This window comes from Thalassophryne amazonica, chromosome 12 (assembly GCF_902500255.1).
Source record: "Thalassophryne amazonica chromosome 12, fThaAma1.1, whole genome shotgun sequence".
Classification (NCBI taxonomy): domain Eukaryota; kingdom Metazoa; phylum Chordata; class Actinopteri; order Batrachoidiformes; family Batrachoididae; genus Thalassophryne; species Thalassophryne amazonica.
This window is the reverse complement of record NC_047114.1, coordinates 11651569-11677194: the sequence shown is the minus strand read 5'-3', so window position 1 is coordinate 11677194 and position 25626 is coordinate 11651569. Positions and strand designations below refer to the sequence as shown.

The 25626-nt window shown below is 42.8% G+C and overlaps 1 protein-coding gene across 1 annotated transcript in view; it reads right to left on the bottom strand.

Annotated features, from left to right (window-relative positions):
- Positions 1–25626, bottom strand: part of adcy8 (adenylate cyclase 8 (brain)) — a 304694-nt gene that overhangs the window by 161478 nt on the left and 117590 nt on the right. The window contains 5 exon segments of the mRNA XM_034182725.1: positions 1768–1810; positions 1813–1882; positions 1885–1893; positions 16694–16805; positions 17011–17141. Coding sequence (XP_034038616.1) covers positions 1768–1810; positions 1813–1882; positions 1885–1893; positions 16694–16805; positions 17011–17141 — 365 coding nt within the window.

The window sequence follows — 25626 nt, the reverse complement described above, 5'->3', positions numbered from 1 at the left end:
TGAAAAAGTGATGTAGTTCTAACTGCTGATGAGGCAGCACCCTTTCAAACATCCAGTAAGCGGGCATAGAGTCTGTGTTCTTCAATGGCACGTTGTATGAAGGCTGCTCATTATGATGTAAATATCATAAGTTAAATTTTGTTATTTATCAACTCTTCACAACCTGCTGTCCTATTATAATAGTGCACTAGCTTTGGGGTTGATCTAATAGTTTGGTATGTTGATGTTTCATGGTTCAAACTGTTTTTAGTGGTCAAACCTCTTTTTTTTTTACAATTGAAAAGATTGTTTGTTCTCTAAATATACCAATAAATGCATAACTTTAAGAAATATGCAAGGCAACTTTTACACCATTTAAAGATGGAATGCCTCAAAGTGTGCAAAAAGAAACCACTACTTTTGCTGATAATGTGGCTGGCCTGAATATGGCAGAACCTGCGATCTTCCACAGTTAGTTAGTCAGATGCTCCAGAGTTGGTAACCCCAGTCAGCTGTATATCCACTTTCCTGACAGAAGGACAAGGAACATTGTCTACCAAGAGGCTCTTCAGAACTATTGGTCAGGAAAAGCTACATTTAAATATATATTCAACATCTCAAATCCAAAATTAACATTTGCTTAAAAGCCATTTTATTTTTGTAGCATTCTTATAAACTAGATTTGCAGTGTATCAACAATTATAAAGGTCATAACATCAATTCTGATTAATGATTATGAGCATACTTGATCTGCAATATAAAGTCTGAAGAACTTCATTGTTGTTTCTTGCATGCAGCAAAATTCAGTTTTCTCTCTTGGTTTGGGGATTCCACCTATATATTGAGCTATTTTGTAGATTATATCTTAAACAGGTTAACCTGGGCAACGCTGGGTACCCCAGCTAGTAACATTATATGTGTCATATTTTCCCCTTTCGTGTCCATCCCCAAACAAGACTACTGTACCCAATTAATATATATATATATAACAGACCCACAGATGTGGGTTTTATAGAATTCTTGCACACTGTTGATTAATCTCAAGGGTGATTCCACAGATTAAATATTCAAAGACACCCTTCAGGTCACTGTGTGAAACATGTTTGTGGCCTTCACGCCACAACTTAACAAACATAAAACTGACCTTTGGTGAAACAGAAGCCAGATAATGTAGAGGCACATTGTTCATAAACTCACCAAGATATTAACGTGGCACCTTTCAGCAGACGTCCCACACTTGAATTTCATACTCGATTATCCCCAAACACAATAAAAGCAGGACAAATGGAGGCTGGAGGAAGGCTGAAGTGCAGATGGCGCCGTCACGCTCCTTCCTGCCTCATTTCACGCTTCATAACAGTGCTGATGAGCAGCAGGTGAAAGGCATCCTGGGAGTTTCGGAACAGGTGCATACAGTCAGGCTGCACCACACCTCGGCAGGAAAATCATTTTCAAGCGACAACTTTCTATAGTGATGACAATGACTCTCATCTCCTTGACAAGGTCAAAGGTCAGCTAAGGAACAGCACCCTAGAGTGTTGACCATATAAGGAGAAAACACCCCCCCTCACTTTAATGTATTCCTTCCATCTTTGTACCCTCCCACCAATGACGAATGAGGGATACCAGGAAGCTCAAGGTCAAAGGTCAAATATCTGATTCAACTATTTAAAATTTTATTCTGGAATGTTTCCACAATTTTACGATCATAACAAAACAAACAAACAAACACGAAGTCGGTCTCCTGACTGGATGCAGTAAAAGTGTGTTTTGAAGTGGGCGTTACCTATCGTTTTGATCATGCTGAGACCCATCTCCACGCAGCAGTGGCGTGGTCGTGCCTGGGCTCCGGGAGACCCGACACGCAGTAGTAACAGTCTCCCAGGATCTTTAATGCGCAGACCAGTGGTGCTCCTGAAACAGACCAATCAGATCAGTCAAAACACGTGACATCATCAATGATGCTGATTTCTTTTTTGAAAGAATTTTATCTGATGGCCAGCATCTTCTTTTGGCATCATTTATTTGAGAGATGTGACGGCATCAGGTACACTAAGAACCTTTCGTGCAGGGGTTTCAAACTGTCAGACTGGGGGCCACTTAATGCCCTTAAGTCAATAGATTGTGGCCCGTGACATGTCTTCTTTTGTCTTGCATCTTCTATAACTGAGCTTAATTCTTCTTATGGTTATAACTGTGGACCTTTGTGTCAATGGTCACCCAATCATAATGCAGAGTTGTTGACTTAAAAAGCAGTGCAGAACAAAGGTGGAGGAGAACGAGAATGTAACACCAATGCAGCACGAAGAAAATGCTTTATAACAGAAAGGTGTAAGATGTGAACAGAGCGCCACCTAGAGGACTTGGGTTCATAAAAAAAAATCAGTGCAGATACAGATGAATTCAAATATTTTGAACATTGATGCAGTTTTTAACTTTAACTGCCTCTCTTTGGATATGGAGTTAAAATCCAGGGATGGATTTTCATGTTATTACTTTGCTTCTGACTGCCTCATCATGTTTTTCGACAACCTGCCTGGGTACCTGGACCATGCCTTAGCCTGATGATTGTGTTACTGTTGCTCTTTTTGGAGTGCCTTTCTGTGTACTGACCCCTGCATTCGTACCAAGTAAACGCCTTAATTCTACAGAGCTGTTTCCCTGCGTCTTGCAATTGTGTCCAGCCTGCTCTGCCAGTAGACTCTGATAGATCGATCAGGCCAACAATGGACACAGCAGACGCGGATGCAGATGCTTTCCAGTGGGTGGTACACCACCACAGCTGGCAGCTAGCTCAACAAGAGGACCAGTTTGCCGCCCTGAATTGTGGAATCAGTGAGTTAGCCAAATGGCAAGACTCCTTCATGGCCTCTGTGAGCTCTCAGATGGAGCAACTCCTGAACACCATAAAACATCAGGCCTCAACTAGCCACAGTTCCTGGCTGCTACACCACTTCCGGGACCGTTGACTGCCCCGCTGGCTTCTGTCCAGCTTCTGTGAGCTGCACTTTGAGCTCAGTCATCAATGTTTCCGTCCAAACAGGCAAAGATAGCATTCATGATCACTTACCTGACTGGCCGGGCAGGTATGTGGGCAACAGCCAAGTGGAGCCACAATGCGCCATCGTGCTCCTCCCTTGCAGCATTCATCAACTCCCTGCAGCAGGTTTTTCAGCACACCTCTCCAGGCCATGAGGCGGCACACTCTTTGATGAGGCTAAGGCAAGTTAATCACTGAGTGGCCGATTACGCCATTAACTTCCATATTCTGACCGCAAAGAGTGACTGGAACCCCGCGGCGCTCCAAGATGTCTTCTTCCCGGGCCTGAGTGACAACATTCAAGATCAGCTCATCGTGGTGGATCTGCCTGATGATCTTGATGACCTCATCGCACTGGCTATCCAGACCAATCATTGCCTGTCCGACCGTCCGCGCCAGGACACCCATCTTCCGGGTCCACGGCCCGTCTTCTCATCCGACCGCTCCGCACCCAGTCATTCAGGAAGCTCTGCCTCTACTGGTGCGGCCGAGGAGCCCATGCAAGTGGGATGGGCACGCCTCTCCAACTAGGAGCGCGAGCAACGCCTTTGGAAGGACTCTGTTATTATTGTGGACAATCTGGTCATGTGATCACTGTCTGTCCTGTAAGGGGTGCACCTGTGTGGCTGAAAGTGGTATTACGGGTGAGTCAAAGCTCAATTACTCCTTCCTCACAGAATGTTTTATCAGCTAAATTCACGTCTGAGTATACCATGTTGACCTGCCCGGTGTTTATTGATTCTGCAGCCGACTCTCACTTAATGTTGTCCTCTCTTTGCCAGGTCCCTCCGCGTTATATTATATCAGCTTTCATGCCCCCTGGTGGTTCATGCAGTGGATGGCAGAGAATTGGGCCAAATTGAATTCCGCACTCAGTCGGTTCGCATGAACGTTCCTTACCTTGTAACCGCTGAGACAGTTACAAGGCCGCTGTAACCAGGCCTGGGGCCGCCCCTGGTTACAATGTCACAAACCCAGTCTAGACTGGTCCCTGGGTAGGATAGAGTCGTGGGGACCTGCATGTAACAATTCCTGTCTGATTGAGCCTGTTCTAGTGAAAATAAGTTAGATCTAAAGCTAAAGCTAAGTCGCTTCCAGACTTATTCTCGCTCTAAGTGCCGGAATGCTCTCAGTGCCGGAATGCTTAGCCATAAACGCTTACAGGTGCTGGTCATATAACTAGAATATCCTATTAGTTGTTGGGGAGTGAGGTCTACTGACTACTATTGCACAGTGACTCCTGCTGGCCTCCGTCACATTAGTCACATCACATTATGCTGTTATGTTATGTTTCTCATGTTGTTATGTCATGTCTGTCATGTTAGTCATGTGATATAAGTTCCCCCCTGGCAGATCCCGAGCAGCCGGGAAAGCAGGCTGACTGGGTGACTGTGAGGAGGAAGCGTAGCCCTAAACAGAAGCCCCGTGTACACCGCCAACCCGTTCACATCTCTAACCGTTTTTCCCCACTCGACGACACACCCGCCGAGGATCAAACTCTGGTTATTGGCGACTCTGTTTTGAGAAATGTGAAGTTAGCGACACCAGCAACCATAGTCAATGTCTTCCGGGGGCCAGAGCAGGCGACATTGAAGGAAATTTGAAACTGCTGGTTAAGGCTAAGCGTAAATTTGGTAAGATTGTAATTCACGTCGGCAGTAATGACACCCGGTTACGCCAATCGGAGGTCACTAAAATTAACATTAAATCGGTGTGTAACTTTGCAAAAACATGTCGGACTCTGTAGTTTTCTCTGGGCCCCTCCCCAATCGGACCGGGAGTGACATGTTTAGCCGCATGTTCTCCTTGAATTGCTGGCTGTCTGAGTGGTGTCCAAAAAATGAGGTGGCTTCATAGATAATTGGCAAAGCTTCTGGGGAAAACCTGGTCTTGTTAGAGAGACGGCATCCATCCCACTTTGGATGGAGCAGCTCTCATTTCTAGAAATCTGGCTAATTTTCTTAAATCCTCCAAACCGTGACTATCCAGGGTTGGGACCAGGAAGCAGAGTTGTAGTCTTACACACCTCTCTGCAGCTTCTCTCCCCCTGCCATCCCCTCATTACCCCATCCCCGTAGAGACGGTGCCTGCTCCCAGACTACCAATAACCAGCAAAAATCTATTTAAGCATAAAAATTCAAAAAGAAAAAATAATATAGCACCTTCAACTGCACCACAGACTAAAACAGTTAAATGTGGTCTATTAAACATTAGGTCTCTCTCTTCTAAGTCCCTGTTGGTAAATGATATAATAATTGATCAACATATTGATTTATTCTGCCTAACAGAAACCTGGTTACAGCAGGATGAATATGTTAGTTTAAATGAGTCAACACCCCCGAGTCACACTAACTGTCAGAATGCTCGTAGCACGGGCCGGGGCGGTGGATTAGCAGCAATCTTCCATTCCAGCTTATTAATTAATCAAAAACCCAGACAGAGCTTTAATTCATTTGAAAGCTTGTCTCTTAGTCTTGTCCATCCAAATTGGAAGTCCCAAAAACCAGTTTTATTTGTTATTATCTATCGTCCACCTGGTCGTTACTGTGAGTTTCTCTGTGAATTTTCAGACCTTTTGTCTGACTTAGTGCTTAGCTCAGATAAGATAATTATAGTGGGCGATTTTAACATCCACACAGATGCTGAGAATGACAGCCTCAACACTGCATTTAATCTATTATTAGACTCTATTGGCTTTGCTCAAAAAGTAAATGAGTCCACCCACCACTTTAATCATATCTTAGATCTTGTTCTGACTTATGGTATGGAAATAGAAGACTTAACAGTATTCCCTGAAAACTCCCTTCTGTCTGATCATTTTTTAATAACATTTACATTTACTCTGATGGACTACCCAGCAGTAGGGAATAAGTTTCATTACACTAGAAGTCTTTCAGAAAGCGCTGTAACTAGGTTTAAGGATATGATTCCTTCTTTATGTTCTCTAATGCCATATAACAACACAGTGCAGAGTAGCTACCTAAACTCTGTAAGGGAGATAGAGTATCTCGTCAATAGTTTTACATCCTCATTGAAGACAGCTTTGGATGCTGTAGCTCCTCTGAAAAAGAGAGCTTTAAATCAGAAGTGTCTGACTCCATGGTATAACTCTCAAACTCGTAGCTTAAAGCAGATAACCCGTAAGTTGGAGAGGAAATGGCGTCTCACTAATTTAGAAGATCTTCACTTAGCCTGGAAAAAGAGTCTGTTGCTCTATAAAAAAGCCCTCCGTAAAGCTAGGACATCTTTCTACTCATCACTAATTGAGAAAATAAGAACAACCCCAGGTTTCTTTTCAGCACTGTAGCCAGGCTGACAAAGAGTCAGAGCTCTATTGAGCTGAGTATTCCATTAACTTTAACTAGTAATGAGTTCATGACTTTCTTTGCTAACAAAATTTTAACTATTAGAGAAAAAATACTCATAACCATCCCAAAGACGTATCGTTATCTTTGGCTGCTTTCAGTGATGCCGGTATTTGGTTAGACTCTTTCTCTCCGATTGTTCTGTCTGAGTTATTTTCATTAGTTACTTCATCCAAACCATCAACATGTTTATTAGACCCCATTCCTACCAGGCTGCTCAAGGAAGCCCTACCATTATTTAATGCTTCGATCTTAAATATGATCAATCTATCTTTGTTAGTTGGCTATGTACCACAGGCTTTTAAGGTGGCAGTAATTAAACCATTACTTAAAAAAGCCATCACTTGACCCAGTTATCTTAGCTAATTATAGGCCAATCTCCAACCTTCCTTTTCTCTCAAAAATTCTTGAAAGGGTAGTTGTAAAACAGCTAACTGATCATCTGCAGAGGAATGGTCTATTTGAAGAGTTTCAGTCAGGTTTTAGAATTCATCATAGTACAGAAACAGCATTAGTGAAGGTTACAAATGATCTTCTTATGGCCTCGGACAGTGGACTCATCTCTGTGCTTGTTCTGTTAGACCTCAGTGCTGCTTTTGATACTGTTGACCATAAAATTTATTACAGAGATTAGAGCATGCCATAGGTATTAAAGGCACTGCGCTGCGGTGGTTTGAATCATATTTGTCTAATAGATTACAATTTGTTCATGTAAATGGGGAATCTTCTTCACAGACTAAAGTTAATTATGGAGTTCCACAAGGTTCTGTGCTAGGACCAATTTTATTCACTTTATATATGCTTCCCTTAGGCAGTATTATTAGACGGTATTGCTTAAATTTCATTGTTACGCAGATGATACCCAGCTTTATCTATCCATGAAGCCAGACAACACACACCAATTAGCTAAACTGCAGGATTGTCTTACAGACATAAAGACATGGATGACCTCTAATTTCCTGCTTTTAAACTCAGATAAAACTGAAGTTATTGTACTTGGCCCCACAAATCTTAGAAACATGGTGTCTAACCAGATCCTTACTGTGGATGGCATTACCCTGACCTCTAGTAATACTGTGAGAAATCTTGGAGTCATTTTTGATCAGGATATGTCATTCAAAGCGCATATTAAACAAATATGTAGGACTGCTTTTTTGCATTTACGCAATATCTCTAAAATCAGAAAGGTCTTGTCTCGAGTGATGCTGAAAAACTAATTCATGCATTTATTTCCTCTAGGCTGGACTATTGTAATTCATTATTATCAGGTTGTCCTAAAAGTTCCCTAAAAAGCCTTCAGTTAATTCAAAATGCTGCAGCTAGAGTACTGACGGGGACTAGAAGGAGAGAGCATATCTCACCCATATTGGCCTCTCTTCATTGGCTTCCTGTTAATTCTAGAATAGAATTTAAAATTCTTCTTCTACTTATAAGGTTTTGAATAATCAGGTCCCATCTTATCTTAGGGACCTCGTAGTACCATATCACCCAATAGAGCGCTTCGCTCTCAGACTGCAGGCTTACTTGTAGTTCCTAGGGTTTGTAAGAGTAGAATGGGAGGCAGAGCCTTCAGCTTTCAGGCTCCTCTCCTGTGGAACCAGCTCCCAATTCAGATCAGGGAGACAGACACCCTCTCTACTTTTAAGATTAGGCTTAAAACTTTCCTTTTTGCTAAAGCTTATAGTTAGGGCTGGATCAGGTGACCCTGAACCATCCCTTAGTTATGCTGCTATAGACGTAGACTGCTGGGGGGTTCCCATGATGCACTGTTTCTTTCTCTTTTTGCTCTGTATGCACCACTCTGCATTTAATCATTAGTGATCGATCTCTGCTCCCCTCCACAGCATGTCTTTTTCCTGGTTCTCTCCCTCAGCCCCAACCAGTCCCAGCAGAAGACTGCCCCTCCCTGAGCCTGGTTCTGCTGGAGGTTTCTTCCTGTTAAAGGGAGTTTTTCTCCTTCCCACTGTAGCCAAGTGCTTGCTCACAGGGGGTCGTTTTGACCGTTGGGGTTTTACATAATTATTGTATGGCCTTGCCTTACAATATAAAGCGCCTTGGGGCAACTGTTTGTTGTGATTTGGCGCTATATAAAAAAAATTGATTGATTGATTGATTGATATACTGTTATGTCATGTGTCAGCAGTTCGTGGTCTCCGAGGCTGTAATTTCGCTCAGCTGCAGTGAGTTTCTTGGGCAGGTAAGCACAGGGATGTAGTTTGTTGTCACTAGGTCTAGTTTGAGAGAGGATAGTCCCGATACCAATGTCTGACGCATCGACTTTGACCACAAACTGCCCGCAGGGTCAGGAAGGAGCAACAAGGGGCCGTTGTAAAACAATAGGTTCCGAAATGCACTCCAGGATCCAAACAAAAGAACGTAGCGAGGAGGTTACATTATGCAGAGGAGCAGCTATGGTACTGAAATTGCAGATAAATTTACGATAAAAATGAGCAAAACCAAGGAACCTCTGGACATCTTTATGACAGTTAGGAAGCTCCTAGTCTTGAACCGCTGTATTTCCCCCTCCGAAATCACGACCCCAAGAAAGACACGGTGGAGTGGTGGAACTCGAATTTTTCTGCTTTTACAAACACAATTTGTAACAGAGTCTGTAGAACTGCAAGGATTTGCTGCTTGTGGGTCTCCAGATCAGGTGAGGGTTAGGGTTAGGGTGCGTTAATGAGTCCAAATGGCATCACCAGATACTCATAATGGCCGGTGCATGAATACTAACCAAGTGGTACGCGTTCCGTAAGTCCAACTTAGTGAAAACCTTCGCTCCTTCTAACAACTCGAATGCCAAGGAGATTAGCGGCAGAGGATATTGGTTCTTAACCGTGATGTCATTGAGGCCCCGATAATCTATACAGGGACAGAGGGTCTTGTCTTTCTTTTCCACAAAGAAAAATTCCACCCCGGCGGGTGAGGATGAGGGACGGATCAAGCCAGCCATGAGAGACTCCTGTATATACAGGTGCTGGTCATATAATTAGAATATCATGAAAAAAGTTGATTTATTTCAGTAATTCCATTCAAAAAGTGAAACTTGTATAATGTATACATTCATTCCACACAGACTGATATATTTCAAGTGTTTATTTCTTTTAATTTAATGATTATAACTGACAACTAATGAAAACCCCAAATTCAATATCTCAGAAAATTAGAATATTGTGAAAAGGTTCAATTTTGAAGACACCTGGTGGCACACTCTAATCAGCTAATTAACTCAAAACACCTGCAAAGCCCTTTAACTGGTCTTTCAGTTGAGTTCTGGAGGCTAGTACACAATCATGGGGAAGACTGCTGACCTGATGTCTTGCCTGGGCTAAAGACAAAAAGGACTGGACTGCTGCTGAGTGGTCCAAAGTTATGTTCTCTGATGAAAGTAAATTTTGCTGTTATGTGCGCCGACGCGGTTTGGAGGACCCGAACCAGCGTCTGACCGGACCCAGCGTTAAAAGAACAGAGAGCGGTTCAAAGAAAACAGATTTATTAACCAACTGTAGTAATGTGCAAAAGGGAGCAGCGGTCTGGCGTGGGAGAACGGCGCATGCAAATGGACCCGGAGCCACAAATGTTCTGGACTCAGGAACCCTGCCGACACCCCCCCAGGTGGCTGCACGGACCACCGAGTCTGTGAAGAGGAGAACGAGGTTAGTAAGCCCAAACCTTCAACTCAGAGGGAAGTTCACACAAGCATATAATCAGCAAACACTTCCAGGCTTAATTTAAAGGTAGCTCCTCACAGCAAGTGCCAAACTAACAATTGACCAAACAATTACCGTAACAGCCTCAAATAGAACAGTGTACAGGAACGCTCAATTACAGCTGTTAATTATTAGGAATCAAACATTAAAGTACCTCAGGAAGTGCGCAGTAAAGCTTGAGAACCTCACTTCTCCTCTCTCACAGACACGTGCGTCAAACCTGGAGCGGTCCTCAGCGTCTGTAGTAACGAGGCTGATCTCTCAAAGTCAGCCTCACACGGATGGCACAAAGTTAATCCTCTGGCAAAGAAGCCCTGTATCTTCAGGGCTTAAATCCAGCAGGCCTCATCAGGGAATGCACTCCAGCTGTGGATCCTGTTGATCTGCACGTGTAGACAGGCAGCAGGTGCAGGCAATGAGTGAGGTTCTCTGGTCCTCTGCACACTTCACCTCTTCTCAACTCAGGGCCAAATGCAAACCACCTGAGGAGACACAGAGAAAAGCAGGCCCAGCCAAACACCCCCCAATCCATAACATTTGCATTTCCTTTGGAAATAAAGGTCCCAGAGTCTGGAGGAAGAGAGGAGAGGCACAGAATCCACGTTGCTTGAGGTCCAGTGTAAAGTTTCCACAGTCAGTGATGGTTTGGGGTGCCATGTCATCTGCTGGTGTTGGTCCACTGTGTTTTCTGAGCTCCAAGGTCAATATAGCCGTCTACCATGAAGTTGTAGAGCACTTCATGCTTCCTGCTGCTGACCAACTTTATGGAGATGCAGATTTCATTTTCCAACAGGACTTGGCACCTGGACACAGCACCAGAGCTACCATACCTGGTTTAAGGAACATGGTATCCCTGTTCTTAAGAGGTTTTGGTGGCTACGTATGCTGTCAGATCTAAAGGAGTATGTTAATGCCTGTTCTATTTGTGCCATGCATAAGTCGTCTACATGCCCACCTGCGGGCGCCCTTTTACCTCTGCCTGTTCCAGTTTGGCCATGGATGCACATCTCAGTAGATTTTGTGACGGGTCTGGTGCTCTCTAGGGGCAACTCGGTAATCATGACTGTTGTTGACAGATTGTCAAAGATGGTTCATTTTGTACCACTGCCTAGACTCCCCTCTGCCAGGGAGAGTGCTGAAACTCTGTTAACTCATGCGTTCAAGTTGCATGGATTGCCCCAGGATATTGTCTCTGACCGGGTTCCTCAGTTTATCTCACAGTTCTGGAGGGAATTCTGCCGTCATCTTGGGGTCTCATCCAGCCTCATGTCAGGATATCACCCTCAAGCTAATGGACAGTCTGAACGACTCAGCAAGGAGTTGGAAAAGGGCTTGTGGATCCTGGCTTCTCAGTATCCCGCCTCCTGGTCAACCCAGCTTCCATGGATCGAACTGGTTCAAACATATCTCCATGTGATTTCTCCCCATTTCATGTAGTGTTTGGTCATAAACCATCTCTATTTTCCTCCACACATTTATGTTGCCCTGTACCGTCTGCCCTGAGACTCATATTGCAGTGCGGGCGAACTTGGGAGTGGGCCCAGAAAGCTCTATTGCAGACTTTGGGGCCTACAACAAAGCTGCGGATGGTAGACATTCGGCGGCACCCTCCTATGCCCCGGGTCAGCAGGTTTGGCTGTCAATGTGCCACCTGTCTCTGTGAGGTGTGCCTCAGAAGATGGCTCCCAGGTTCGTTGGTCTGTTCCCCATATCGAAGATCACTAACCCTGTTTCTGTCCGTCTCCGCCGCCCAAGGTCCATGAAGATACACCCAACATTCCATGTTAGCCATCTGAAGCCAGTCCAGTCCAGCCCTTTATTTAATGCTGCTTTTCTTCTCTTAGATCTCTTATTTCCTGCCTATGTACTCTGCTTTTGTTTATGCTTGCTCATCGTGTGTAATGATAATTATTCATTAACAGCTCCGGTTCTCTCTGTGAATGGCGACTGTCCAACCATGAGCGTCTAAAAGACTTTTCAATCTAATATCACACCAACACGCCATCACGCAGAAGGAATCCTCAATCAATTATTCACCACATTGTTCTTCATAAAATATGTATTCAGCTACTGTTGCGTCTTTACTTAGCTTTCATGAGATTTGATCCACCATCAGAGGCTGCACACTACACGACACAAAGATTAGCTCAGACAACATAACCAAGCAGACAGGTTTGTTTCCAAATGAGGTGGAAAATAACCTTAGGTGTCAGTCGATATCATCTGTCTGACTGCAGAACAAAACTCAAAGGCACCCCGAGAGAGGAGACATGCACCAACCATAAACAATCCTGGAGTATCTATGATACTCTGTTATTATACTGCAACTTTTCTCCAACAACATCACCCCTGAATGAATTTAGCCTTTCTGCTATGTTAAGGTTGTTTGCCTGCTGGCCCGTCCACATTTCACTGGTCAGATTTTAAAACACTGAAAAACATAACATGCCATTACATGGCATAGACTGGCATCCTGTCCAGGGTGTACCCTGCCTCACACTCTATGACTGATGGGATAGGCTTCAGACATAACATAACAGAGCATGACATGATAAGACACAACTGACATGACATGAAAATTCAGTAAGGTATATCTTATATATTATATTCCAATTCTAAGGTGGAACTATGCTAGTATATAAAGGTATATCTAAATATCTAAAAAGAAAGAGTAAAATAGGAGAGTAGAAAAGAGTAGAGTAGAGCCACTTAGGTGCCTGGTCTTGAGAACCAGGGATGACATGACAAACATGACACATGACATAACAGCATAATGTGATGTGACTAATGTGACGGAGGCCAGCAGGAGTCACTGTGCAATAGTAGTCAGTAGACCTCACTCCTCAACAACTAATAGGACTCTCTGGCCACAGAGCCAGAGCCCAGGTTTTTGCCCTTCTGGTCAGAGCGTCTGCATCCCATACAGAAGATTGAGACTTTGTGTCCCAAGGAGAGCAAGAGTCAACAATGCAGAAGAAGAGAGTACACCACTATACTAACGTGAGTAATATGACATAAGAACATGACATGGCACAAAGGACATGACATAACATCCACTGGGTTGGTAAGGTAAGACCTTACTAGTGTGAAGCGCCTTGATGCAGCTTTGTTGTGATTGGGCACTACAGTGGGGCAAAAAAGTATTTAGTCAGTCCCTGATTGTGCAGGTTCTCTGACTTAGAAAGATGAGAGAGGTCTGTAATTTTCATCATAGGTACACTTCAATTATGAGACACAAAATGAGAAAAAAAATCCAGGAAATCAAATTCTAGGATTTTTAAAGAATTTATTTGTAAATTATGTTGGAAAATAAGTATTTGGTCGCCCACAAACAAGCAAGATTTCTGGCTCTCACAGACCTGTAACGTCTTCTTTAAGAAGCTCTTCTGTCCTCCACCTGTTACCTGTATTAAAGGCATCTGTTGGAACTTGTTATCTGTATAAAAGACACCTGTCCACAGCCTCAAACAGTCAGACTCCAAACTCAACCATGGCCAAGACCAAAGAGCTGTTGAAGGACACCAGGAAGAAAACTGTAGATGTGCACCAGGCTGGGAAGAGTGAATCTATAATAGTCAAGCAGGTTGGTGTGAATAAATCAACTGTGGGAGCAACTGTAAGAAAATGGAAGACATACAAGACCATTGATAATCTCCCTCGATCTGGGGCTCCATGCAAGATGCCATCTCAAGGTCCTGGAGTGGCCAAGCCAGTCTCCAGACACCCACCCCATAGAAAATTTGTTGAGTGAGTTGAAAGTCCATGTTGCCCAGCGACAGCCACAAAAACAAAAAAAAAAACACACTGCTCTAGAGGAGATCTGCATGGAGGAATGGGCCAAAATTCCAGCTACAGTGTGTGCAAACCTGGTGAGGACTTACAGAAAATGTTTGACCTCTGTCATTGCCAACAAAGATTATGTTACAAAGTATTGAGTTGAGCTTTTGTTATTGACCAAATACTTATTGTCCACCATAATTTACAAATTAATTCTTTAAAAATCCTACAATGTGATTTTCTGGATTTTTTTCTCATTTTGTCTCTCATAGTTGAAGTGTACCTATGATGAAAATTACAGACCTCTCTCATCTTTCAAATTACGAACATGCACAATCAGGGACTGCCTAAATACTTTTTTGACCCACTGTATATAAATGAAATAAATTGAATTAAAATAACACAACATGACATAACATAATGTGACACAACTAACATAATATAACAGAACATGACATGATAAGACACAACTAACATGATGTGACAAACATGACAGACAGTATGACATGACACGAATAACATGACATAACAGCATATGACATGACTAACATGACAGACATGAAAATTCAGTAAGGTATATCTTATATATTATATTCCAATTCTAAGAGGAAACTATGCTAGTATATAAAGGTATATCTAAATATCTAAAAAGAAAGAGTAAAATAGGACAGTAGAAAAGAGTAGAGTAGAGCCACTTAGGTGCCTGGTCTTGAGAACCAGGGGTAGGTTAAAAAGCTTAAAAAAGACTTAAAAAGGTTAAAAAGACATGACATAACAGTATGACATGAAACGACTAACATGACATAACAACATGAGAAACATAACATAACAGCATATCGTGATATGACTAATGTGATGGAGGCCAGCAGGAGTCACTGTGGAATAGTAGTCAGTAGACCTCACTCCCCAACAACTAATAGGACTCTCTGGCCATAGAGCCAGAGCCCGGGTTTTTGCCCTTCTGGTCACAGCGTCTGCATCCCATACAGAAGATTGTGACTGTGTCCCAAGGTGAGCAAGTGGGAGGAGTCAACAATGCAGAAGTAGAGAGTACACCACTATACTAACGTGACTAACATGACATAACAACATGACATGGCACGGCCAACATAACATCCACTGGGTTGGTAAGGTAAGACCTTACTTGTGTGAAGTACCTTGAGGCAGCTTTGTTGTGATTTGACACTATATAAATGAAATAAATTGAAATAAATTGAACTGAAATAACATAACATGACATAACATAACATGACATAACATAACGTGACACAACCAACATGATATGACAAACATGACATAGAGCATGGCATGGGAAACATGACACAACAGGATGACAAGATATAGCATAACACAATATAACAGCATAATATACCAACATAACACAATATAACGGCATAACACAACAGCATAACATAATAACATAAAATAACATAGTATAACATAACATAATAACAACACATAACACAACACAACATAGCACAATAACATAAAAGCATAACATAACACAAATATTAAAACACTATGTATATGTCCCAGGCATGAACGAGCGATGCTCTTCAGCATCTCACCATGTCATTTAGGTCCTTCAGACTTCTTTTTGAGCAAATGCTTCGGGGGAGCATTGGCATGGCTAAAACCTTTCAGCTTCTGGGGGGGCGCCATTTTAAGCATTTTTCTTTATTTGCCTTTCACATGTCTGGAAGTTCCTCCACTTCATCAGGAAGCTGTATTTTATATTTTTAATCAATTTACATCAAGTTGTAGAGATTTCCTTTCAGTTTGAGTTTAAGGAAGATAACTTTAGATTTATTTATATGAAGTTGTGTCACTGGTGTGTCACTCAGACAGAAAAATGAAGAGGTTATTTAAAAATAAGTCCTTGAGAGAGCAAAATTAAGAGATTACACAGCTTTTATACAGAACAGTGGAGGAGTAAATTACCTGTATTTCTTTCAGCCTGAGCGTCTTCACATTATATGTCATGAATCAACAGCTGTCTGCTCATTTAAAATCATTGGAGATCACGTATATATAAGGCAACCCGAATTAAAGGAGAAATGCCGCTTTTAACAACCTGGACCTCATTTCTGGCATAAAATACGGTCGTTTACTCACCAATATAAGTTTGGTGTCATTTGGAGTCCATGGTTTGGATGACGTGTTCAGTTTCAAATCTGAATCATTTTTTTTCTTCTAGTAAGGTGGATTAGAACTTTCTGTGGTTCACAGCACAGGAGGGACCTAGCAGTCAATATGTGTTACTGACTTCAAAATGCATCTCTTTTCAACCAGATGTGCGGTGCCGTGACATATCAATCATCTGTGTCCAATCAGATTTCAGGGGAGTCCAGTACAACCCTGGCCTCCGCTCTAACTCCGCCCATGCTAGGAAGTGTTTGACATTTGACATTTTCTGTTTCACTGTGGACTCAAAATTTGGCACTTCCTGTTTCAGTCTCAACTTGCCACCAAATTCCCACGAGATCCCACAAGATCTCGGCTCGTAGGATCCAGGAAATGTTTGACATTTCACATTTGCTGTTTAACTGTGGACTCAAAATTTGGCACTTCCTGTTTGGGACTCCCTGACCCATGAGCGAGCTGCACGGCACGTCGCTCGTAATATACATTAACACAAGTATTTGACTGTAAAGTAAACTCACTGCTTTCTAGGATAAACCAAACTACATATTTAACAGCCTCGTATGTGAAGTGTGTGTTTGATTTTCAGTTCAGGGTTTGGGTGACGTGTGTTATGATCCTCAGGGGAGATCAATAAAACCTGAAATATCACTGAAGCATCCGGCTCAAAATTCACTTACATGTGCAAGGCGGTCAAAGCGTGCAAAGAGTTCATTCAACATTCGCACCAGCTCCTGTGCCGACAGCGTTGTGGAAAGGTTTGTGAAGCCTTTAACATCTGCAAAAAGAATGCTGAATAAAATAGGCAAATGTCATTTCAATATCCAGATCAGCATTCTGTCATTGATGAAAATATGAATGATTTTACAGTCTACTGGCACGCATTCCACTGGAATTATCTCCACATGACTCCACATGATGAATAATCCTAGTTGTGATGATAATGTTTTTGTGACATTGTGTTCACTAACACAAAAAGGTGTCTGGACAATCTCACCTGACATTCTCATAGCGGTGGATGTAGATTCTGTGGAACTGATGTTGGAGGTGTTCGTCCTCTACATTTGTCATGTCGTTGATCATTTCCAAAACTACAAAACGTGGCAGCACTGAAAGCACCAGGCGCTCCTGCAGTGTACAAAAACAAAAAACGCATGTAAACAACAAACACAGAAAAGAAATCTCACTGAGAATAACATCTGCTCAGCCAAGCCATATGTTTTACTATCAAATCAACCTGAAGAATTGTCTCAAAACATTTTTCAGTATCGTAATGCAGAGATTAGTGGGCGGAGCTGGTTGTCCACAAACTGAAAAGTGGGTTCAACCTACAACTGTGAAAGTGTGTTGAAGTTTCCTTGAGCAAGACATTTTACCACAAAACTTCTTAACCACAAACAAATGTGGGGAAAGATGCAGAGAAATGTGATGTGCAGTGACTTTCCTTATTGCCTCCTTTTTTTTAACACAATAAATAGTTTTTTGGAAGACTGATAAAAGTTGTATAGAAACTGACCAAACCAAGAGAATATTTCACAAGAAAAACAATCCATCCATCCATCCATCCATCCATCCATCCATCCATCCATCCATCCATCCATCCATCCATCCATCCATCCATCCATCCATCCATCCATCCATCCATCCATCCATCCATGTTCCAGTTAGACATGTCTGGAAAACCTCCATGTGGAGGAGTCTAGACGTTGTCCTTTTCAGATGGCTGAACTGCACATCACCCTTGTTCTTAAAAATAGCAGCCAGCACACTTCGTCTCCACTCCTCAGGCATCCTCTCACTTTTCAAGATTTTATAAAACAATCTGGTTAGAAACCCCACTGCCATCTCTCATAAACATTTGTATGCCTCCACTGGAATGTCATCTGGACCAACTGCCTTTCCATTCTTCATCCTTTTCATAGTTGTCCTCACTTCATCCTTACTTATCCCTTGTACTTCCTGATTTACTCACTCCACATCATCAAGCGTTTTCTCTCATTTTCTTCATTCATCAGCTCCTCAAAATATTTCCTCCACTTTCTCAACATGCTCTCCTCACTTGTCAGCGCTTTACCATCTGCATCCTTTATCACCTTAACCTGCTGCAGATCCTTTCCTGCTCTGTCCCTTTTTCTGGCCAATCGGTACAAGTCCTGTACTCCTTTATTGTCAACTTCTTGTACAGCTCGCTAAATGCCGTTTCCTCTGGCTTTGCCACTTCTCTTTTCGCCTTGCGCTGCATCTCCTTGTACCACTGCCTACATTCTTCATCTCTCCAACTATCCCAATTCTTTTTCACCCTTCTTTCTCCTTATATCTTCCTAAACATCTTCATTCAACTACCAAGTCTCCTTGTCTTCCTTCCACTGTCGAGATGTCACATGTAGGACCCTCCTAGCTGTCTCCCTCACCATATCTGCAGTACTTTTCCAGTTGTCCAAAATTGCATCCCCTGCATCCACTGCCTGTCTCACCTGCTGACTGAATTTCACACAACAGTCATCCTCCTTCAGCTTCCACCATCTGACCCTTTGATAAGCTCTGACTCTCTTCATTTTCTTCATCTCTCAAGTCACTCTACAAGCCACCGTCCGATGCTGTCTAGCTACACCCTCTCCTGCCACCACCTTACAATCTCCAATTTCTTTTATCTTACATCTCCTATAAAGAATGTAATCCACCTGTGTGCACCTTCCTCCTCTCTTATATGTCACTCTGTCACAGCCATTTCCATCCTTTTTGCAAAATCAACTATCATCTGTCCTTCCACATTCCTGTCCTTGATGCCATATCTACTAGGCCATGGGCCAGTATGGTCCTGTGTGCACTCCACACCCCTCCCCCCACCGCCCATAAGCCTATAAATTTGGTATCATTAAAAAGCTTAGGAGGTCTACATTATAAAAATAACTGGTAACAGTAAAAATACTTGGCCTCACTATGACATATGACAACAATGGATTACTACACTGTCATTAACCACCCTATTACTGAATACAAAACTCCCAAAGAAAGTCTGAGAGTAGCAGAAGAGGCCACACATGAAGTAGACCAAGAGTTTGTCATTCCTATCTTTGACATGGGGTTTTGGATGCAGGCATACCCTGTGATCTGAACAAGAAAGCTGTGGACATAATTCAAAATCTAGTTGAATTTCTGTAAAGACAGCTTTCATTTGGTGTCTTATATGTCCCATTTGCTTAAAAGATGATGATTTGGTAACTGTTCATGTTGTGTGGTAAAAATATCAGATGCCATAATTAGACATTTTCTTTTGGCTAGGGTAGGACAATAAAAGTGCTATGTCATAGTGAGGCCCAGTACTTTTACTGTTACCAGTTATTCTTGTAATCTAGACACCCTACGCTTTCTAATGATACCAAATTTATAAGGTTGGGGACCCCCCGTGCAAGCGGGACCATGCTGGCCCATGGCCTATACCCATTACTTCCTCATCACCAACATGCCCATTGATGTCTACTCCAGTCACTGTTTCATGCTTGGGCACACATTGCATTTTTTTTGGGGGGGGGGGGGGGGGGGGTATACTGCAAGGCAACTAAGTATTTGATACAATAGAAAAACAGACCTTATTATTTGGTACAGAAACCTTTATTTGCAATTACAAAGGTCAGACATGTCCTGTAGGTCTTCACCAAGTTTACACACTCCAGCAGGGATTTTGGTCCACTCGTTCATACAGATCTTCTCCAGATCCTTCAGGTTTTGAGTTTCAGCTCCCTTCAAAGATTTTCTATTGGGTTCAGGTCTGGAGACTGGCTCAGCCACTCCAGGACCTTGAAATGCTTCTTACGGAGCCCCTCCTTAGTTGCCCTGACTGTGTGTTTGGGGTCATTGCCATGCTGGAACACACAGCCATGACCCATCTTCAATGCTCTGACTGAGGGAAGGAGGTTGTTTACCAAAATCTCACAATACATGACCCCATCCATCATCCCTTCAATACGCTGCAGTCGTTCTGTCTCCTTTGCAGAAAAGCAGCCCCAAAAATGATGTTTCCACCCCCATGTATCACGGTTGGGTTGGTGTTCTTGGGATTGTTCTTATCCTCCAAACACGGTAAGTGGAGTTGATACCAAAAAGCTCTATTTTGGTCTCATCTGACCACATGACCTTGTCCCATGCTTCATCCAGAGGAGGCACGGGGTAGGAAATGGTCTAGTGGGGGGAAGTAATGGTCTAGTGGTTAAGCGTTGGGCTTGAGACCAGGGGATCCTCGGAACAAAACCCCAGCCTGACTGTAAAATCACTAAGGGCCCTTGGGCAAAGTCTTTAATCCCCAAGTTGCTCCTGATCTGTAGTGAACACCTTGTGTGGCAGCACCCTGACATTGGTGTGTGAGTGTGTTTGTGTCAGTGGGTGAATGTGAGGCATAATTGTAAAGCGCTTTCAGCATCTGGTGCAGATGGAAAAGCGCTATATAAATATAATATAATATAATATAATATAAATGCAGTCCATTGACCATTTATTTCCAGATGATGACTGACGAACTTCAAACGGGCCTGGACATGTGCTGATGTGAGCAGGGGGACATTGTGGGTCCTGCAAGATTTTAAACCCTGACAGCATCGTGTGTTACAAATTTAATCTTTGTGACTGTGGTCCCAGCTCTCTTCAGGTCACTGACCAGGTCCTCCCGTGTAGTTCTGGGCTTTTTCAGAATCACCCTTACCTGATGAGGCGAGATCTTGTATGGAGCCCCAGACAGAGGAAGATTGACAATTATCTTGTGTTTCTTCTATTTTGTAATAATTACGCCAACAGCTGTTGCCTTTCACCAAGCTGCTTGCCTACTGTCCTTTCGCCCATCCCAACCTTGTGCTTATAAAGTGAATTTGTGAACTTATAAAGATAACTGAAGTTTTAAGAGTGGCCATAATAAATATTTAAGAAACTTAAAGTTTATGAGCAACTTCACCTGTTATCGCTCAAGCACACTGTAAACTTTGACACGATGAAGTTTATGCGGAAGAGTTCAGAAAGATACGATTGGAATGGTTTGATGACCATTTACAGTTGGCGATAAAAGACTTGGGTGTTAACTTTGTGTTAAAGTCAGAACAAGAAGCTGCACTGAAAGAGATCTATCTGGGAAGAGACACATTCTGTGTGTTGTTGCTCCAACGAGAGCGGCACGCTGAGCAGTGTGGTGAAAGTAGTCCGACAAGCTCAATCTGTGGGTGTGAGCTATCCCACAATGCCAAAATAGCAGAGATGTCGGTCCAATGAGAGCGGCGCTCTAAGCAGGGTGCTTGTGCAGGTCTACAGTTTTGTCCCTGGTGTCCTTAGACAACTCTTTGGCCTTGGCCATAGGTTGGAGTGTGATTGATTGATTGTGTGGACAGATGTATTTGATACAGGTAATGAGTTCAAACAGGTGCAATTAATACAGGTGAAGAGTGCAGGATATGAGGGCAGAATAGGAGGGCTACCAACCAGCCCGAATTCTTGCTGGTTGGTAGGTGATCAAATACTTACTTCATGCAATAAAATACAAATTAATTATTTAAAAATCATACAATGTGATTTTCTGGATTTTACGCAATAAAATGCAAATTAATTATTTAAAAATCATACAATGTGATTTTTCTGGATTTTTTTTTTTCTTTTAGATTCGGTCTCTAACAGTTGAAGTGTAACTAAGTGGGGAAACTTGCAAAATTGACAGTGGATCCAATACTTCTGCCTCACTGTAAGGTGTGCTGGAGTATAAGTGGCAGGACCTCCCAAACTACTGAAAAATGTGCAACTTATCTGCTATATACTTATACCACTTTTTGTGATACTGTCACAAAATAAGTCACATTTTTTTGTGACGCGGTTAAGTTCCAGGCACTTATTTAACCGTAATCTTCACCCTAACTCCAATGCCCCCTCCCCCATGTCACCCCAAATTTCGTGATACCATCACCTAATAATTTTGTGATACCCTCATGGAAATGATTTGATCATCACAAAATAGATTAAAATCACTTTTAGATTAAATCACTTTTCGTGACTCCATCACAAACTTGGCATGAAGTTGGATATATCCACCATAGTTTTCCTGTTGTATGGCTGGGGGGGCCTGGCTGCCTTTTTGTTTCTGTCTTTTGTCCTGTCTTTTGTTTTTCCTTCCAGGTGGCTTGCATTAGGGACTGAGTGGCTGTGTAGCTGAGTTTATCAGGACCTCACCCTGATCACCTGAGGCTGATCACCTGCGGCTCGTCAGGACTCACAGCTGTGGTGCATCTACATGGATTGGAACTTGGTGGCATTTAAGACTGGAGTACACAGTGTGTATTTGCCAGAGACTCGACCTTGTGACCAGACGGGTGAGATCGTCGTCTCAAGAGCCATCTCATCATCAGTGGATGCAGAGAACGTCCAGGTTTGATGCATGGTCTGTGAAAGAGGAGGGGGTGAGGTCTCACGCTCGTCAGCACACTTCCTGAAGTACGTTAGATTTTGTGACTAACATTTATACAGTCAGTAAATGTGGTGTCCCTCACACCTTATTATATTGAGCTGTATGTTGGTCGTTTAAATCAGCTTCCACTGCAGTGGAGTTTTGTGAACAGGGTGTTCCATGCCTGCAGGGTGGGAAGCTGATTTGCAATTAAGCCAGGAAGTGTTTGCTGTTTGTGCACCTTTGAGTGGTCTCTCTGTGTGTTGAGTGTGGACTCACATAATGATTTCTTCTTTCACAGACTCGGTTTGTCGCGGCCACCTGGGGGGTGTCGGCGGGGTCCTTGGGTCCGAACTGGTTCTGGCTCCGGACCGTTAGCGCTGCTGGGAGCGCATCGCATTCCACCACGCCAGGCCGCGCACTTTTATATTTTTCACATCACTGTTATGTTTATTAAACTCAGTTATCCTTTGTACTGTGCTCTGCTTATTTTATACTGGGTCCTTCAAACGCTGGTCGGTTCTCCGGGCTGCGTCCGACACATAACATTTCCTCTGTATTCTAAGTAAAATAAATGTAGAATTTTAAATCCTTTTGAATCTTACATCTGTGATGAGCTAAAGGCCTCAGAATGAAGTAGCACAAAGTGAGAGGAATAAAACTGCTGCAGTGTAAAAACAAATTACATAAAGGTCCGTCTGTAAGACATGATGTAAAGATGGCGCAGATTCTGCCAGGCAAAGCTGCTCCTGCAAAGCCTCCAACAAACCAACACAGTTTGTGGTTTCTGTCCTGACACGGTGCCACTTGGCAAAAGCAGAAACAGATTTGCAGTGGGTGAAATCCAGAGTCTCTTACGAGTTTCTAGCCTCCAGGATCTGCACCGACGCCAAGTTACTGCTTCCTTCAGTCTCTCCATTAAAGACAGAAGACTTTCAGAACTCTGCTAAGGTGAAGTCAGCAAACCAGCTGAGGAGCTGGTGCTGCTTTCCCTCGACAAACTCACAAAGAACAGTCCCATCCCCTCAGTGTCAAGCAATCCAGAGCAACAATCTACTGACAGATTAAAGGAGCTAAATTTACAATCCAGCAGATTCTGCAGTCAAACAGACTCCACTTGGACTACAGTCGGTACCAGTCCAAACACTTACAAAAACTTTCACAGTGTTAAATCAGCTCTGTCAGTGTTAAATCTCTATCCGTTAGGGTCCAGTCTGGTTGGGTTGTTTCGGGGTTTTTTGCATTGATTCTGTGTCTCAGCTCCCTTTCCTGTCCTGCCTCCCTTTGGTGTGTATGTGTGTGTGCGCGTGAGGTGTGTGCTGAACTGACCTGCATGTGTGTGTTCTGGCACACCCACCTCCCGGTCCATGTTCACATGCTTACCTATCTCCCTATGTATGTCAGTATGTGAATACAGGTATGCGTGATCCCTCGCAGCGAGCACACAGTGTTGTCATTCTGTCATGATTAGGCCCCACCCTTTGCTCACATTGGGTTTCCTGTCTGGTCCGCCTGGTCTTTCTCTTACACCCTCCAGTCTAGTCTCTTTATACACTCCAGTGGTTGCTTGCATCTTGTTTTTTTTTTTTCAATTTCAATTTATTTTCTACAAATTATGTCGCGCCAAATCACAACAAAGTTGTCTCAAGGCGCTTCAAACAAGTAAGGTCTAACCTTACCAACCCCCAGAGCAAGCACACAGGCAACAGTGGGAAGGAAAAATTGCCTCTGAGGAAGAAACCTCAAGCAGACAAGACTGAAAGGGGTGACCCTCTGCTTGGGCCATGCTACAGACAGAAATTACAAAACAATTCACAAAACAAATATACAGGAAATGTTGCCGGTGTACAGGACATGAGGGTTTCACAAATAGACACCCACTCCCATCTCTGGATGGAGCCACACGTCAAACGGAGAGAAAAAAAAAAAAACAGAATCAAGCATCAGAAAGACAACAAATACAGTATAATTTGTCAGCATTAAGCAACACGAAGAACAAAAAAAATACTAAGACGATCACCAGTGTAGCGGAAAGCTGTGATCAAACAACCAACATCTTATGCTTGCATTAAGCAGAGGCCATGAAGTTTAAACTTCATACAGCAAGGCCTGGTATATCTTCAGGTGTCAAAGAGGAGACGCTCCAAGCCAGGCACAGCTTGGCTCTGTGTCAAACCACCACCACTAATCAGGATTTAAGACTCCCCAAAGTGCATTCCTCATGGAGCTGTGAATTCTTATCAGTACCCAAACAAGATGTATCAGCTCCCGTCTTACCATAAAGAACCCTCCACAGAAAAAACATACTTTCTTCACCAAAAGTCATAAAAAGACGTCTTTCACACTAGACTCAAAAGAAAACAACTCACTGAAGGATTACCATCAGTCCCCTGATCATTGCAAAGTTTTTCTGGTTGAAATCGACTCAGTATTACGCTTTTCACATTTCTGCCAGATAAATACAAAATCTAACCATGGAACAAGAGTGACCCCTGTTGGATGATTTGGGGAAGGGCAGGTGACCGACTCCTGCAGACTTAAAATTGTAACCATGTTTTTAAAAGGAAATTTCATTGTATTGTTGTAACAAAAAAAGGGAAAAGGAAACATGTCACTCTTTTCTATTTATGCATGAAAGTATTATATTTGATGTGTTATACTCTGTTCATTGGGGAACGTTTAGCTTTGTGTGTTCTTATATGTGTGTGGTATATAATTCCAGGTAAACCAGTTACAAGATTTATTCTACAGGACTTGTTTAGGTTTTGAAGCGGGAATTTTGGAGCCGTGCTGATTTATATATATAAAACTAGACGAAGGAAACTCCAGAAATTACATTACCCAGAATTCTTGGGGGTGGAGCTTGTTAAACCTTTAAAAGAGTTCACGCCTGGGAATTTGCTCTCTTCGGTCTTTTCTCTTTTTCCTTTCTCTCTTCTGTGTTTGCTGTGTGCGTCTTGAGTCAAAAGACGCGCCCTATCCATCAACACAAAAATTTATGACTCTTTGTTTAAAGCCACGTGCTACTTAAGACTCATTCTTCTTTGGGCGCACTGACAAGAATTTATCTTTTTCCGACATTGAGTTTTGATTTGACCCAGCTTCCAAAAGACGACAACGAAAGACGAATTTTTGATTTTTGATAGAGAATAAAGACGCCCAAACCTTTATTCTAATGAGCCAGACTCCAGAGTGCTGCAG